The following is an 18,423-nucleotide window of genomic DNA, read 5'->3' on the forward strand; positions in this document are numbered from 1 at the left end:
AATATTTGTGGGCTCTAAAACCTCAAAATTGCTGTGAAATGACAACCCCGCCTTGAAACTGATGAGAGCATTTGAGTCGAGCCACCATTTGAAGTCGAGCTAACTCTGCAAAAAGCAATCTATGGTCATCTTTCTTTTCCTGCCCCGGGCATAATCTGTGTAAACATTTTGCGAAACATTGATCATTCCTCCGAAGGTCTAACTAACCAAACAACTCTTGCTGCTGACTGACGTGGCCCGACGGTGGAGTTGTGGACATATGTTAGAACTATACAAGACTGCCGTACATTACTGTGGGGCAAACGCACCACAAAGCAGCTCCTGGATCAAAGAGCTAGCAATTTTCATACTTGGTTGAAGGATTAAGGCATGGTCTGTTTTTATTAAGGTATTTCACTGTGGTCAAAAGTAATTTTAACCAACCATGCTGCCACATTCAAATACCAACCCCCAGAAAAAAATGTCCTGAGGAGAAAATGAAATTGACTTAGTGGTAGGGATACAGTTGAAAAATAACCGTTCATAACCACCAACATCCATAGAGGAGACTTTACAATAAGAGAAAATAGGAACTACAAAATCAAAGGATATATCGCTGAATCAAACAAACCAGTAATGATGAATTAATAGAGTGGCATTGTACTACATGAAGTAGTATACTCACATCATCCAGCAGCTTCCCCTCAACCCGCAGCTCCCATGATGCAATACTGCCGTCTGAGTCGTCAGCGTCAGGCTTGGCAGGGTTGAAGGTGTTGGAGATGTACAGCCTCAGTTTACGCTTTTGCTGTCAACACAAACCCAAAGACACTGTTGGAACCAGCGGTTATTTCTCTACACTTCAGTCTTGGCACTTTGGTATTAGTACAGTGCATTCGGGAATGTATTCAGACTCCTTCCCTTTTTCCACATTTTGTTACCTTATTCGAAAATGTATTAAATTATGTTTTTTTCCTCATCGATCTACACACAATACCCCATAATGGCAAAGCGAAAACAGGTTTTTAGAAATGCTTGCAAATTAAAAAAATAATAATAATAAAGAAACAGCTTATATACATAAGTATTCAGACCCTTTGCTATGAGACTCAAAATTGAGCTCAGGTGCATCCTGTTTCCATTGATCATCCTTGAGATGTTTCTACAACTTGGAGTCCACGTGTGGTAAATTTAATTGATTGGACATGATTTGGAAAGGCACACACCTGTCTATATAAGGTTCCACAGTTGACAGTGCATGTCAGAGCAAAATCCAAGCCATGAAGTCGAAGGAATTGTCCGTAGAGCTCAGAGACAGGATTATGTCAAGGCACAGATCTGGGGAAGGGCACCAAAACATTTCTGCAGCATTGAAGCTCCCCAAGAACAAAGTGGCCTCCATCATTCTTAAATGGAAGAAGTTTAGAACCACCAAGACTCCTCCTAGAGCTGGCGGCCCGGCCAAACTGAGCAATTGGGGGAGAAGGGCTTTGGTCACTCTGACAGAGCTCTAGAGTTCCTCTGTGGAGATGAGAGAACCTTCCAGAAGGCCTTTATGGTAGAGTGGCCAGACGGAAGCCACTCCTCAGTAAAAGGCACATGACAGCCCGCTTGGAGTTTGCTAAAAGGCACCTAAAGACACTCAGACCAAAAGAAAGCAGATTATCTGGTCTGATGAAACCAAGATTGAACTCTTTGGCCTGAATGCCAAGCGTCACGTCTGGAGGAAACCTGGCATCATCCCTATAGTGAAGCATGGTGGTGGCAGCATTATGCTGTGGGGATGTTTTTCAGCGGTAGGGACTGGGAGACTAGTTAGGATCGAGGGAAGATGAACAGAGCAAAGTACAGAGAGATCCTTGATGAAAACCTGCTCCAGAGTGTTCAGGACCTCAGACTGGGGGGGAAGGTTCTTCTTCCAACAGGACAACGACTCTAAGCACACAGCCAAGATAACGCAGGAGTGGCTTCGGGACGAGTCTCTGAATGTCCTTGAGTAGCCCAGCCAGAGCCAGACTTGAACCCGATCTAACATCTCTAGAGAGACCTGAAAATAGCTGTGCAGCGACGCTCCCCATCCAACCTAACAGAGCTTGAGAGGATTTGCAGAGAAGAATGGGAGAAACTCCCCAAATACAGGTGTGCCAAGCTTGTACCGTCATACCAAAGAAGACGAGGCTGTAATCGCTGCCAAAGGTGCTTCAACAAAGTACTGAGTAAAGGGTCTGAATACTTATGTAAATGTTATATTTCAGTAAAAAAATATATAGAGATTTGCTAAAAATTCTAAAAACCTGTTTTTGCTTTGTCATTATGGTACTAAGTGTAGATTGATGAGGGGGAAAAAACAATTTAATAAATTTTATAATAAGACTAACGTAACAAAATGTGGGAAAAGTCAAGGGTTCTGAATACTTTCCGATTGCACTGTATGTACCAGTATCGTAATGATTTACATAAACTGAAGAGTAAAGTATAGTAAACTATACAGTATAGTGTAGTGTATAGTACATAGTATGTATGTAAAGTATAGCATAATATATTATACCGTGTTTTTGGGGAAGCTACTCTGAAAATAGGTTACCAAGCTACCAATTACTTCACACTGGAAGAAGTTATGATACACTCAAGCTAACTTTAAGACAAATATAGTTTACTACTTTAAAAAGTAGTTTACTACATCCAAACTACTTAATGAAAAACAATCATATGTAAATCTGAAATGTCATAGACTACAAATCGCAAGACCAGATCACTTTGGGGTTATGTGTTAACAGAATGTGAAATGTAGCCTATTAAACCCAGAAGTGAGAATTAGGCAGGTCTGATGCAAAAAAATATAATAAATGATTGCCTATTCCACCCTTATTTTATTTTTGCACAAAAAGTAGTGTGTAGTTCCAGTAGTTAGCTACACCTATACATGGCAAGAAAGTAATTAACTACTGAAAACACTACCAAGATTTTTTATTTAGTTCAACTACCATCAAGCTACTGGAAAATGGAATTGAATTACTTGTTGAACTACATGTAGTTCACTACTCCTCAACACTGATAGTAAAGTATAGTATTCACTGAGTGTACTACACATTAAGAATATCTTCCTAATATTGAGTTGCAGCCCCAACCCCCCTTTCCCCTCAGAACAGCCTAAATTCGTCGGGGCATTGATTCTACAAGGTGTTGAAAGCGTTCGATAGGTATGCTGGCACAAGTTGACTTCAATGCTTTCAACAGTTGTGTCAAGTTGGCTGGATGTCCTTTGGGTGGTGGACCATTCTTGATACACACGGGAAACAGTTGAGCGTGAAAAACCCAGCAGCGTTGCAGTTCTTGCCACAAACCGGTGCAGCTGGCATTTACTACCATACCCCGTTCAAAGGCACTTCAATCTTTTGTCTTGCCCATTCACCCTCTGAATGGCACAAATACTTGATCCATGTCTCAATTCTTTAACCGGTCTCCTCCCCTTTATCTACACCGATTGAAATAGATTTAACAAGTGACATCAATGGAAGGGATCATAGCTTTCACCTGGATTCACCTGGTCAGTCTATGTCATGGAAAGAGCAGGTGTCCTTAATGTTTTGTACACTCAGTGTACTATAGTATTGTAGTGAGATACTTTAGGCCTATGATTTGTTACCTTCATGGGTCTCTTCAGGGCTTCCTGGATGTCCACCCGTTTACGCATAATGGTCTGGTCCAGTTTACGTTCAAAGGCCAACAGGTCCATGTAAGCCTGGGACTCCGGGACCAGCTCACGGATCTAATCGGGGGGGGGTTAACAAGAGCCAATTGTTTCAGTTAGTGTCTCTGACAGGCCACACAGTATACTGTATCATGTCCAATGCTATACCTCTTTATTTCTTTAAATAAAAATAAAAAACTTTAGCTATTATCCAGTAAAATTGCACAGAAAAAATGCTCAATAAGTTGTGGCATTGAGTTATATGTTTGTGCTTTGGTTTCATTAAGGCACGTTAAGACATCCTGCCATCAAAGCATGTCTGGTGTCTGCACTGCAGCTGTATTCTCACAAGCCAACATTTCCCCCCCAAAATATTTTTGTCCTTCTCTAACAGAAGGAGTGACACCTAATGAAGGTGACAGAGCCGGCAGTAGTGCCTACAGGACCCGTGACTGCCCAGCACCACTCACTAATTGGTGCACCAATCCAGCATTTAGTGCTGCTAAGTCCGCATTTGAAATGCAGAGGGTGCAGCAGAGCCAACCCAACCCAACCCGCCCCTACCCAACCCGCCCCTACCCAACCCGCCCCTACCCTCCCTGAGCGAGTCGGCACACTGCCAAGGCTGCTTACCAGACTGGGCACAGACTCCCAGACTCTCCCACTGTATTACCCCTCCCTCGCTCTCTCTCTCCATCTCTCTACCTGTCTCTCCCTTCACTGTTCCCTCGACCATCTCATTCCTTCTCTATCTGCATGTCTGTCTGTCGCCAGGTTGAGGTGTAGCGCAGACAGAACGTAGTGGCGGACATTCCCTGTCCCTGAGTCATCGTTGTGGCGCCTGAGTCATGCAGCTATCGCCATTCCCTGTGTCTGGCTTGTGTTACGATAAGACCCACAGACTACAGAGACGCCTTTATGAGCACTATGGGGCTCCAGTCCACGGTCACCAGCAGCAGCCTTTGCAAAATCAATGGCCAACCAATGCAACCCCAGGCTGGGCCGGGCTGAGAGAGGGCAGGGGGTGCAGGGAGGGGAGAGCGGAGGCTGTGGCTCAGGCGGGGAGAGGACAGCGGCTCGCCGTGGGTTTCTTTTGCCCTGACTGGGACCACACACTGGACGCGCCCTCACCTGTGGAGAGATGTGCCCGCTCTATTTCCTCGTACGTTGTGTCACAGTCGCTCTGTTTCCTACCAGTCTATTGATTGTTCCATTCGGGAAAATATGATGAACAATTGAAAAGCGGCGCCCACCGCCGAGCCTGCGCCGAGCCTCTGATCACCCGGGCATCTCCTTTCGCTACATTTCTAACAACACATAATCATCTGCCCCTTCAAGCCCTGAGATCAAAACACACACGCTTTTTTCCTATTCAACAGAGAATCGATAACCGCACACACAAACACTCGGGTAACGGGGGGGGGGGAGCAAAATATATGCAATCTCACCCTCTGTGGAAGAATCTTGTCTGCCATTTTCCTTCTCTTGGCGCTACAGAGGGAGAGAAAGACGGAGAGAAGAAAGAAAACGAGAGCATGTTACTATGGTGACTGATAGTGTAGCGCCCAGGCCATCTGCTAAAATCCTGGGCCACATCCAGCACCCCAGTGTCCCAGCTGTGTGTGTGTGTGCGCATGTGTGTGTGTGTGTACGCAATGCGGATGTGTGTATGTGTTTTCGGGGGGGATCCAGCGGAGGCAGACGTACGGTATGCACACCTGGGGAGCAGGCACCAGTGGCATTCAAAGTGGCACATCAAACACCTCATGCACTAACCTCTCATGACTTCAATGAGTCTAGACTTCTCTTCATTGATAGATGGTGTGTATGTTCGTTAGTGAGTTTTGGCTCCTATGCCAACTGTGGCCCACTCCGGAGCCCAATTTGCTATGTGACCACCAATGACAATGCTTCCGAACCCGGCTTTCATCTTTCCGGTAAAAAAAAAAAAAAACAGTTGCCTATTACCTTTCAGCAGCTCACAGACCTGTCAAATTCTTTGGGTATGAAAAAGTATTGAAAATGTATGGAGAGATATTTCCATTTCCTGTCTTGGACAACATTGTTACGACACCTGATGGGTTACTTATCATGGGTCCCCGCTAAGGCAAATGAGGTGTGCTGGTTTGGTTTAGATGCCTTCAGATTCTACTTGGCTGTCTTGGTAGCGTCTGCAGCTGCAATCTGTGCCTCCTCAGTGAACTTTGGTTTAAATGCATTTGTTATTTCATTTTTTTTTTTTTTTTTTACAAATCGTTTATCCCCGAAACAGTCGTGCATTGTTAATATTGGGCCCGGACACTGATTTGAGAGAACAAGTTTGAAATAGTATACAGTGTCATGGGTTTGTAATCTCTCAAGCTTCTCAGCATATCTGGTTCGGGTCCTAGGGAAGACATTTTGGAAGTGTTTAGTACACCATAGGACAGAGACAGACATGTATAATCTAACGGTTTGGGATAGATATAGTGTGAGGATATGGCAGTGCTGTCAAACTGTATTAGACATTGGTATACCAGCAGGGACCTGATTCTCACTCAGAAATCTTTTAACGGCGTAGGGCAAAATAATTAGTCAAATAGTCAAACACATTAGAGCAATATCGGGGTCTGGGTTACATTTCAAAGGGATCTGAGGGTCTTAAACTGGGAATCAGTCTAGCGAGCACGTCTTGGCAAAACAGAAAAAGGTGCAGTTGATAGGAGAGGTTACGACATCATTTGGTGTTCAGCTGACATTCCTAGAGACAGTATAATTTGTTCCCATCATGCCATGCTTCAATCTACAGCATGCATCAGCACATTCTGATATACCGTTATGCACACCTGGTTAAGCTTTCCTCATGGGGTAGACAAACACAGGGGTTTGTTTGGGGTTACATGTGGGGGTGGGGTGACTGTGCCTACACTAGGAAGTGCTAGGGTCGGGGGTCAGGGGAGAGGGCAGGGGGGCGAGAAAAAACGTGTGAAAAAAAACGGACATGCAGCAGAATATACTCCTACTTTGATCCGAGCGTTGGATCTGATTGGGCATCTCTCATGTCCATCTGCCTCGCTGGCATCTCATTGGCTCCAGGGAATCCCACTGGCTTCCTAAGGGTTGATGGGATTTGAAGGTGGTCCGATTAGAGAGGTTGGTTGGTATGGCAACACACTGGTTGCAGCAAGCAGGATGTCTGTTCTGAAGGACACACTCGGTGGTCGTGTGTGCATGTATGTGAATGGGTGCGTTAGTATAGGTGCAAGTGTTTCGGTAGTATGTACAGGCAGCAGTGTGGGGGTGCATCTGTGTGCATGCACACACAAAGTGAGAGAGGAGGACATAGTGGATCCTGGGTTAATCAATGGATCTGGGCGTCTCATTGGACGCTTGTCCAGCAAGGAGGGTTCTCATTGGACCATGGGGAATCATGCTTCACTCACTTCAGTGTTTAAAAGACACACTAATAACAGGCAGACACACTGCTAATAAACACACTGGGACAAAGACACAGAGTAGCACACAGAGGAAAAGTGACAAGATAAGCAGAGAAAACGTCCCGTCTATGGTTCTGGATCCAGGTAGTATTGATGAAAGTAGCTTGTGGTCAAACTGGGCATATCTGAATGCTTCTATGTAGGCAGTGGGCTTTCTCTGTAGAGTTGAACATCTGTGGTGCTGTAGCTGCACCTGAAACGTGTTTACGACTCAGTATGGACTGTCCTATAACTCTCAGCCAAAACACCCAGCCTATTGTCTAATGTACATACTGCAAAAAAGTATCACATTAAAACTGATATTTGACTCCCCTGCAATTACACAAAACTATTTCTAGCATCTATGTACATTTACATTTGAATATGGCCTATTTTTCGAAGCACTGGCAGGTTTGTGTGAGTAGGAAAGTTCTGGCTCCACACGGCAAGCTCACGTGGGTCCAGGCAATAGCCATATGGTCTCAATGACACTGCAAACGCAGGTGGCTGTGCTCTGCTGGGCAGTCGACTGGGGAGGAGGCCGTCGACTGCCAGAGGACGAGCATTCGCTTTCCCAGAGAGAGTGTCACCCACTGGGTCACCCTGGGCCATCGATCAGGCAAGGCCCGCCACAGGGAGGGAGCCATGTAGGTGTGTGAGGGGGGGGGGGGGGGGGACACAGGACAACATTTCCCTGGCCCTTGTTTGACAAGGCTGCTTAATTGTGAGTGGATCAATTGCACTGCAGAGAGAAGAGTGCATATTGATCGACTCTCTAGCAACCATAACTGGCTAAATCACTTCCCGCACAAATTACTCACGAGTCATAAATGTTGGTCTAGATGTGAAGCACAACACATTCTGTGGTTGTTCATGGGATAGACTGATTTGTTAAGGGGGACACGACGCATTTACATCCCAGAGCCCAGGTCAGCTCTCATTCTCAGGAGTGTAGATGGTAGACAAAAATATACCATGACAGCTAACAGCTAACAGACCACAAAACAGACTGAAGACAGCGGTCGTACATTTGGCTAAACTCAACCGCTCAATGTAGATGAAGGGGTGAGCAGTGTCAGATACAGTAGTGGTTGCAGTACCAGAGCAAGCAGAAGGGGGAGCCCACACAGAGATACTCACAGCACGACGGGAGTGACAAACACTCAGTCTGATAGATGCAGGTGTTGAATTGCAGATATTACACACAGAAACATGACCAGAGGCATGGGGAAAAAACATGGCTAGAGGACAAACCACAGACACAGAGCCATGCAGTGGTTGGCAGGGGACGGGGGTTGGATCTTGGATGGATCCTGGCCGTGTGACTCACTTTCTGGCCCGGTTCTGGACGTTCTGCTGCTGCTGGACCTGCTGGGAGGGGGCAGGTCTCTTGCGGCTGGGCTCCATGACCGGGGCGGGCAGGCCGGGCCGCACCGCGGGGCTCCCACCGAACGGGGGTCCGGGGGGGCCCATGGGAGCACCCTGGTGAGGCATCCTCGCTCCAGACGGCATTCCAGGACGCTACGGAGAGGCGATGGGGAGACACAAGGGTTAGTTACTGCACAGATCAAATACACAGACATCACGGTTCAGTAAGTAGTGTACATTCATATGATTGGACTGTATCAGGTGTTTTAATGAAGGGCTGGAACAAAAGCCTGCACATACTGATGCCTTCCAGGGTTAGGGTTCCAGGACCAGGAGTGGAAACCCCTGGTTCATTTCCTAGCCCAGGCGCAATTTACTCCAGTGATTCCGTTAATAAGACATTGAATGAATGAAATCAAGTCTCATTGTATTAATGTGTGTTGATTCCTTTTTCACTCTCTCATCTCTAATTCTTGGTGATAGAAAGAACACTCAAAACATATCCTGAAGAAAGGTCCAACAGTGTTTCCTAACACACACACACACACACACACACACACACACACACACACACACACACACACACACACACACACACACACACACACACACACACACACACACACACACACACACACACACACACACACACACACACACACACACACACACACACACACACACACACACACACACACCTGCTGGGACATTAGACTGAAGCCAATTGTCCAAACGGCTAACAATCTAGCAGTGTGTGTGCTGTTGTGTCTGATGCCCGGGCCCCCATTAGCAGAGAGAGGCCTGCCTGGCAACCTTGTGAGTCCTGGGAACAGTTGGGTGGACCAACACCTGTGGCCGTCTGTCTGTTGGTCAGGCTGTCTATCTGTCCCATGGCAACAGCGGTTGTCCCAGGAAAAAGGCTCTGCTCGATGCCTCAGCTAACTATCTGACTAGAGATGGAATCAAAACGGGGGGTGTAACCCAAAGAGCTGCCCAATAAGAAAAGAGATCCCAAAGAGCTACCCAATGAGAGGAGAGAACCCAAATAGCTACCCGAAGAGAGGAGAGTTCTGTGCAACAAGCATGGGAGAAAATACAAAGAAACGTGGTTCTCTCTCGGTTTTGTTACGACATCAACGCTCCATGAGATTAGAAAATCAATCACTACATTTCCTAATACGGTATTTCCCTAAAATTGTTGACATGCCATTTGAGACTGTGGTAAAGCCAACAAAACTACAAAGGAAACACTACATCATTTTAAGAGGACAATGTATGCCAATTCTAATAACTGATTTTGCTTTTCTGTGTGGTTAATATTGTATTATAATAATCATTCCACAAGGAGGAAATGTGTCACATTGGTTATTTCACTGCATTCTTTGAGTGAGGCTAATAACCTATCAGGGTTGGGCAGTAACGGATTACATGTAATCTGTTACATGTAAGGGATTACAAAAAACGGTCACTGTAATCCATTACGTTACCAGCAAAAATTTTGTAATCAGATTATAGATACTAGATGATTACTTCGAGGATTACTTTTAAATTCAGAAAGGAGGTTTGCAGAACAAATCTTTGAACCATCTCTGTTTTCTCAATGACATTCAAATCAGCATTAAAAAAAGACGCAAGTTTAAGTTTGTTCCACCTGAGCGAGTCTGACCACAAGTCAGAGACCACTATGATGACACACCACATGGGTTTGATGGATCGCGGGAAAAGAGCAGGAATAGGCTTTTGTAGGCTACAGTCCAAGCTATATCTTCCAATGGTGTGACTGCTGTCGGCCAAAGATTATCCAATTTGAATAAATGCTTGGAGATAAGGATGACAGCAGTGGTGTAGTCTACAGCGATACGGATATCACTTATTATTGATATCTACATGGCGCACTGATGTGAATCACACTGCTGCTCTCTCATTTAGTTATTTGCGCCTTACGGATTGTGGTTGTTGTGGATGGCTGTTCACAAATCAAAATTTGTATTTGAACATTAATAATGGTTGAATTCAAGAAGTTTAAGCTGCCTATCAACCGCTGCACAGTGGGGATCGCAGCCTATGGAATAAAAGTGGGGCTTTTATTGCACAATCTAATTCATGCTGATATTTTTTTTTTTATCCATAGGCCTAATGGACACATGCTCAAACTCGCACACTTTTGATTGCCCCTTTAAGTCTATCTGTAGTTGCTACATCCATTTTTGGAATGATATATATATATATATATATATATATATATGTATATATATTCACATCTTGAAGAAAATGATTTATAAATGCCTCATGAGCTTAGTTCAACTGTCACACTCCATGAGAACCCCAAAATATAAGCTTGTTTTCCTCCAATGTTTGTAAACATTGAAAATGTAAACAAACACTGTATAGCCTCATAACATGGGGTTAAAACAATAATTTTGATATCATGGATGGTCAGTCCTTGCATCCATAGCTCTGTCTATTAATCTGAGAGTGGTTACATTTCTCCAGGCCCATCCCTCAGTTTTTTACCAAAACAGAGGGATTTCCCCTTTAAACAGCTGCATATAATCAAGATATCAAAGTGTCACCAACAAAAAGGTAAACAATAGTCCTATAGCAAATGCAGCATATGGCATACATTTTTCACATGTAAAAGCACTTTTCAGTAGTGCACAAAGCATGCCATTCAATGAGAGCAGCATTTATTTTTCAACTCGAAATCAATGAGCACAAACAGTCCTCCATGACAACAAAATCATAAACAACAGAGTAGGGCTGGCTAATAAGTCCTTAGTTTTGGGGTTATGCTCAGGTTAAACAATTTGGCTAATCTATACTTCCATATTTCCAAGTCCTATTCTTGAAGATCAAGGGGTATAACATTTATTGGAATGACTGGAATCCTGATAGACTTTGGTTTTTAATGTAACGATAGAATTTAATCGTATTATTGTATGTAGTAGAAAGCTATGGGTTAGAAGAAGCCTCCATAACCAACCCATAAAGTAAAATTTAACATCCATATCTGGCCAGCTATGTAAACTTTAACATAGATTTTTGTGGTTAATTGGTAACATACATTTTTGTATTATTCTAATGCCTTTTAAGGGGAAAGTAATCTAAAAGTAACTGAATGTAATCAGATTACGTTACCGAGTTGGAAAAAGTTACGTTACTGATTACAATTTTGGACAGGTAACTAGTAACTGTAATGGATTACATTTAGAAAGTAACCTACCCAACCCTGTAACCTATTCTTACATACACCTCCTGTCCTGACTCCTTCAATAGCCACTTCTTATTCATAACAAATAGATGAGAGGAGCCCTTGTGATCTGGCAAACAATCACCTTTACACCTTCGTATCGAAGTGGTCTTGGTAGGAGAATTTAAAAGCCTCCGAGGCTGCATCCCATATGGTGCCCTATTCCCTACATAGTGCATTACTTTTAACCAGAGCCTTAAGAGCCCTGGTTAAAAGTAGTCCATTATATTGGGAATAGGATGCTATTTGGAACCGTAGCCCTAGTCCTATTATCAGTCAGAGAGTGAAGATTTTCGTTCCAAAAAGCCATATCCACCAATTTTTCATATTTGTGTTTTTTCATCAGAAATGATTGCGTATGGGTACCTTCATGTGTGTGTAAAATATTACTATTCACCGATTTTTTTATTTGTATATTTCTAAATGTGTATTAATATAGAGTTTGTTGCAAAACGCTATATAATGTTTGTATCCTGTATATTTTACTGTGATAGGTTGTTGTCTCACCTAGCTATCTTAAGATGAATGCACTAACTGTAAATAGCTTTGGATAAAAGCACTTGCTAAATGACTTAATAGTAAAATGTAAATATTTGACATACATGTGACAGGTCTCATATTACTGTATTGATTCATTTTTTAAACACTTGACAAATATTGATGTCACAAATGTACCATTTGTACAGTTCAAATGTAGTTATTTGACTGTGTAAAAACCTAGCAGTACTACTTCTCTGAGAGTGAGGCGGATATACAGCGTTTTGCATCAAAACATTATTTGTCTCTTTAAAACGAAACCATCAAGTGATAGATTTCAAACAAATACATGTCAGTCATTGAACAACCCCATGCCATGATTAGATGGTGAGAAAAAAAACACTCCAATCTTTTTTAAAGTTATTTTAAAAGCAAAAGCTTAATTTACCCAACGTTTCTGAAAATTGATATATAGCATTTTGGAATGAAACTCTTCAAGCGGCTCTGCAGTATGGTGCCCTGGTGGCTGTGAAATATGGCACCTCGCAGAGTAGGACACTGAGTGATAATGTGACCACCACCTTCCTAGTTCTCCTGGGAACAATAACAGCCAGAACACAGTAACAGGCCACACACGACTAGCGGTGTACTGCCAAACAAAATCTCTGGGATTATTATTATTATCATCCATGCTTTATTAAACTAGTGCTTTTGACATTTCCCATTCCCCTGTAGGCGAAAGAGCGCAGCTTTTCAATCGACTAAACTGTCGTGAAAGCAAGATAATCCCAGTTGGTGGGTAATGGGAGAAAAGCTAATACACTGTATACATATCGACTATCAAAATCAAACAAAGACACGTACTGACATCTGAACAAGCGCACCCCAAACACTATGAATCATCAACAGCACTCATAACAATATCAGTTTACTACTCCACGTATTTGGCTGAGTGGCTGTGTGAAATAGAGTTGTGGGAGATGTTGGGAGCAGACAGAGACGTTTGCGTCACTACTGTGACCTCGGGTTCCCACTGGGCACACCATGTCATTGCAACGTGGATAACTGGGTAATATTTGGTTGAGACGTTGATCCATGAGGTTACAGCCTATATTCACCCACTCAAAAAGACAGACAGAAGTTTGTTGGATTCCCAATGTGTTTTCACGATGCTTTCAAACCATCTAAAAACACAACCAAATTCCAATGGAAAGACCACGTCCGATATTTTGTTTGTTTACACAACAGATGAATGTGTTATCACTGTGCGTCATCTAACAGCAGAACCGAATGACCCGGATGCAGTTTGGATTACATTCAAAGTACATGATGCAAGTGATCAATGCCGTTTAGGAATCGGCACAGATCATTACAGCAATTGTGAAGATCTCCACAGACCTGCGACGACCTATGCACGCTATCTTGAACATGCACGCTTATATGATAACCTACACGTATGTTTGGCTGAGTTGGAGACATGAATCATGTTTCTTTTTTTACTTGTCGACGAGGCTATTTATTGTATTTCAAAAGTGATTATTGAATGGTTTTTCGTTTGTCAACGCAACCAAATATTAACATTTGAAGGAGATTTATATTCCACTTAGATAGATCCATCTGTGCCACTGGCATTAATTCAAGTTGATCTAAAAATGAATAATTGATATGTTGGATTCACGTCTCCATCTCAACCAAAAATTGAAGTTAAAGAATAGGACTAAATCAAAACAAACTTTAAAATGCACTTCAAATAAAGTTTGATTTGACTGAGTTCAGTATCACTAAATATCATTACATTTGAAATCAACCAGAGCTTGAAACCCTAGGCCTATAGTATTATCTATTTTTAGTTAAAATTTTGGGTTGAATTGAAACAATAACTGTTGTTGACTTTGCAAATGCTATATAGGCCTAAATAGTATCATTGACGATATATGACTTATAGAGTATGGTCACATTTCATTTGCTCTGTTAAACACACCCTTTGGAATGACTTGGAAAGCAACAGTGAATGTATTTTGTTTTTAAGTGGAGATCTCGCCACAATCATTCTCACAATAGCACTAATAATCAGTGACAAATACCATAGCTAAGCAGGACTTGGTTAAAAATCTGGACGGGAGACAAAATGGTAGCTGTAGATAGATACATTCTCCAGTAGGAGGTGCTGCCCAGCCCATAGTTTTTTCTTATAGTCTATATAACGTTCTTCCTCAAGACAACAGTTTGCCTTGATGACTTTTTTCAAATCTAAAAGTATTTTCCACGTAGACTCCACGTCCCAATATGTTGACAAATTACGGTGAAACAATGTTGATTTAACCAGTTTCTGCATAGTGGGTCACCCCTATTTCCACCCTGGGGCTGCAGATGTCCCTGTCAGAGAGTTCACTAGATGACCAAACATGCTCTTTAAACATTAACAGAACGCATCCCAAATTGCACCATATTCCCTTTATAGTGCACTACTTTTAACCAGGGCCCATAGTGCTTTGGTTAAAAGTAGTGCACTATATTATGGATTATGGTGCCATTTGCAACCATAATAACAGCAGGCCCACATGGGAAAACAATCGCAAAAACGGCCATTTTATGACCAGCGTAACTTGAGGAACAAATGGCAAATGGGCAAACAGGGTCTGTACAATTTTTTAAATATATTCTACGCTCAAAGTGCTCAAATAACACCAATAGCCACAGCCATACCATAGTGTGTGACAATAGTGTGTGACTGTGGCTTTAAATTTCATATGACCTAGTGCCCTTTAAAATGTACACGGAGGGAGAATGTCAATGACATGCATGTCTATCTCTCCTGGCTCAAAGTTGAGAAGAGATTGACTGCATCAATATTGGTCTTTGAATGAGGCGTTGAAGGTACCGTACTATCTGTTTGGACGCTCACGGGTATCACACAAGACATGCAACCAGAGGTCTCTTCACAATCCCCAATTCCAGAACAGAGGCTGGGAAACAGTATTAAACAGAGCCATGACTAAATGGAACTCTCTGCCACCCCACGTAATTCGAGCTAGCAATAAAACCAGATTAAAAAAAAAAAACAGATAAAAGAACACCTTACGGCACGACGGAGACTGTGAAGAGACACACATAAATGTTTATGCATTTGGTATTGTATTATGTTTGTGATACGTGGTTGGGATACGACTGTGATACTGTATGTGGTTTTCGCGCCTGGCTATCTTAAGATTAATGCACTAGCAGTGGGTGGCCCTGGATGGGAGCATCTGCTGAATTGCTCATTTGTAATGTAAATGTAGTGCTATGTATGTATATTTATGTATTTTATTTGTTATGTTGTTTCCTGTTTGGACCGCAGGAAGAGTAGCCGCTGCCTCGGCAGCAGCTAATTGGGGATCCTAATAAGTACTAAAATAACGGAGGCCAGCCAGTCAGTGAGGCGGAGAGAGGCTGTGGTGCAATGGAGTCCATGTCCTCTCCCAGTCCCAGTCACACAGGTGCTGCTGTCACTCTGCAGCCTGGGGGCTGGAGCCAGGTAGGGAGGGAGAAGCAGATGTGTGGTTTCTCTGGGGCCTGGGCAGAGAGAGACAGAGAGAGTAGCTCTTAAGGCATGGACAGACCGGTAGGATTGTTGAGCTGCTGCCGGCCGAGAGTACTTAGCACCTCCGAACACAGTACCGGGCCGCAATTTGCAAACTGAGCGCGAACCGATTGTACATGTAGAAAACGGGAAAAAATGACATCCGGTCTCTATAACACACCGCAAGCGAATAAACGGCGAACGAATGCCCCCCCTACTGTACAGACCGACAATCGGTCTGGTGAGTTTTCTCCATAACTTTTAACAGCTCTGTGGGGTTCTGGGTGCTGCTGGCTGGTCTCTCTCCGGTTACCTTGACAAGAGGACCCTGGCGCTTCTCCTTCCCCACTGTCCACTTCCTGTCTGGGCTGGAGTGTGCCAGAGAGACTTGATTGAAGGAGTGGTAATGCTGTTATAGTGGGCAAATAATGGGTCAACTAACTGGGTTCCTCTGAAGTCTAAAGGAGGACGTGCCCAATTGGATAACTGGATGTGCCCTATTGAGTGGTCCTCCTCATTAGTATTGTCCCCCCCCAAATAAATTCCCAACAAATCCATGCCAACAGCACCCCATATCTGATACACTGAATTCACTCCCCCGCAACTCTGCCAGCCAGCCAGGCAGCAATCTAATCTGCCATGTGGACGGATATCTGAGACCTGTGATGGTCTCTGTAGGAGAGGTGATAGGATTTGGAGAGGCCATAGTGAAGTTAACCCACAGAGCTAAAAATGTGATTCAATGGACTGCACTGTGGATGATTCCTAGGAGTAAAATCTCGGGGTGAGGAAAAGCGACTGAGGCATTTCATCTGACCCACAGCACACCGCGATGGTGGAGAAGCTCAGTAATAGAATCTTCTAGGAGGGCAGGGCAAAGTTCACGATAGCAGTCACACACACATACACACACTCTTGGGCTTATCCATGTCTCCCACGCAGAGCGCTGCAGGGCCTGTATCCCCCCACAGACAAAGCCCCTCTGTGACCTCCACATCTAAACATGTACAGGAGGAGGAGGAGAGAGAGAGAGGCTCCGGTTCTCAGGGCCGCCTACCCACCAGGCCTCCAAGACCATCTCCAAGAGACCTCTCCCCCCGCTGACTGAAACACACACACACACACACACGCACACACGTACACATTCCTGCCGGAGGCTGGAACACCACGACCTTCACAGCTCCACATCCGTGCAACAGTGTATGTGTCTGTTTCTGAAGGAATGTGGCTGGCCTTTCAGATGTTCTATCTCCGGAGAGAGGGTAGTGTTGTCTTTACCTAACTGTGGTAAAATGTTCATCGGGATGAGTCTCAAATGGCACCTTTTTCCCTTTATAGTGCACTACTTTTGACCTGAGCCCTATTGGACTATAGCCTATAGGGAATCGGTTCCCATTCTGGACGCATCGTAGGAGTGAAACAGAAAGTAAAGCGTCACGGCTCCCCACAAACGAACAAACTTGAAAGATTCCTGCCCGTACGTCAAAATATTTCCCTACTCGGCAGTCTTCACAGTGAGCCGGGGTCTCGTAACTCGCCGGCATTGCAGTGAATATGATAATCAAGACGATTCCACTCCTTCAAATCTATTGAGAGAAGAGGCAGGTATGAAGGAAAATAAGCAGGGGAAATATTTGGCCTGGAGTAGTGCGAGAGAGAGACTCATCAAGGTTAATTGGTCTGTTGAGAGGATAGTCATCTGGCTCATCCATCGCCTCTGCTCATTGTTTCCCTAAGTCTATGCTGGGCTGAACCTTATACAGCCCCTAAAAAGCCTCAACATAACCCGGGCAAGGTACTGTACACTTGCCCTATTCCCACTACAATATATGAAGGAGAGTCTGAGAAGTAGAGTGGAGAAAGAGGTCACAGTTATGAAAACTTAGGACACTAAAGAGGCCTTTCTACTGACTCTGAAAAACACCAAAAGAAAGATGCCCAGGGTCCCTGCTCATCTGCGTGAACGTGCCTTGGGCATTCTGCAAGGAGGCATGAGGACTGTAGATGTGGCCAGGGCAATAAATTGCAACGTTCGTACTGTGAGATGCCAAAGACAACGCCGCCTATGGGCACAAACGTTGGACCAGAGAGGACTGGAAAAAAGTGCTCTTCACTGACGAGTTGCGGTTTTGTCTCACCAGGGGTGATGGTCGGATTCTCGTTTATCGTCGAAGGAATGAGAGTTACACCAAGGCCTGTACTCTGGAGTGGGATCGATTTGGAGGTGGAGGGTCCGTCATGGTCTGGGGCGGTGTGTCACAGCATCATTGGACTGAGCTTGTTGTCATTGCAGGAAATCTCAACGCTGTGTGTTACAGTGAAGACATCCTCCTCCCTCATGTGGTACCCTTCCTGCAGGTTCATCCTGACATGACCCTCCAGCAGGACAATGCCACTAGCCATACTGCACGTTCTGTGCGTGATTTCCTGCAAGACAGGAATGTCAGTGTTCTGCCATAGCCAGCGAAGAGCCCGGATCTTAATACCATTGAGCACATCTGGGACCTGTTGGATCAGAGTGTGAGGGCTAGGGCCATTCCCCCCAGAAATGTCTGGGAACTTGCAGGTGCCTTGGTGGAAGAGTGGGGTAACATCTCACAGCAAGAACTGGCAAATCTGGTGCAGTCCATGAGGAGGCGAT

At 44.1% G+C, this 18,423-nt stretch overlaps 1 protein-coding gene across 9 annotated transcripts in view; it reads right to left on the reverse strand.

The window, feature by feature from the left end:
- LOC139531924 (SWI/SNF-related matrix-associated actin-dependent regulator of chromatin subfamily D member 3) overlaps positions 1–18,423 on the reverse strand; it is a 47,736-nt gene that overhangs the window by 8,324 nt on the left and 20,989 nt on the right. For 7 of the 9 annotated variants that reach the window (XM_071328916.1, XM_071328912.1, XM_071328913.1 and 4 more), the window contains exons 2-6: positions 8,456–8,646; positions 6,673–6,762; positions 5,119–5,161; positions 3,626–3,748; positions 665–787 (exon numbers count right to left, since the gene is read on the reverse strand). In XM_071328916.1, the coding sequence (XP_071185017.1) occupies positions 665–787; positions 3,626–3,748; positions 5,119–5,161; positions 6,673–6,762; positions 8,456–8,646 (570 nt within the window). The remainder of the gene's footprint in view (positions 1–664; positions 788–3,625; positions 3,749–5,118; positions 5,162–6,672; positions 6,763–8,455; positions 8,647–18,423) is intronic. The other 2 variants (XM_071328918.1, XM_071328920.1) reach the window with 1 other exon arrangement.

The sequence above is a fragment of the Salvelinus alpinus genome, chromosome 10, assembly GCF_045679555.1.
Source record: "Salvelinus alpinus chromosome 10, SLU_Salpinus.1, whole genome shotgun sequence".
In the NCBI taxonomy this organism is placed as follows: Eukaryota; Metazoa; Chordata; class Actinopteri; order Salmoniformes; family Salmonidae; genus Salvelinus; species Salvelinus alpinus.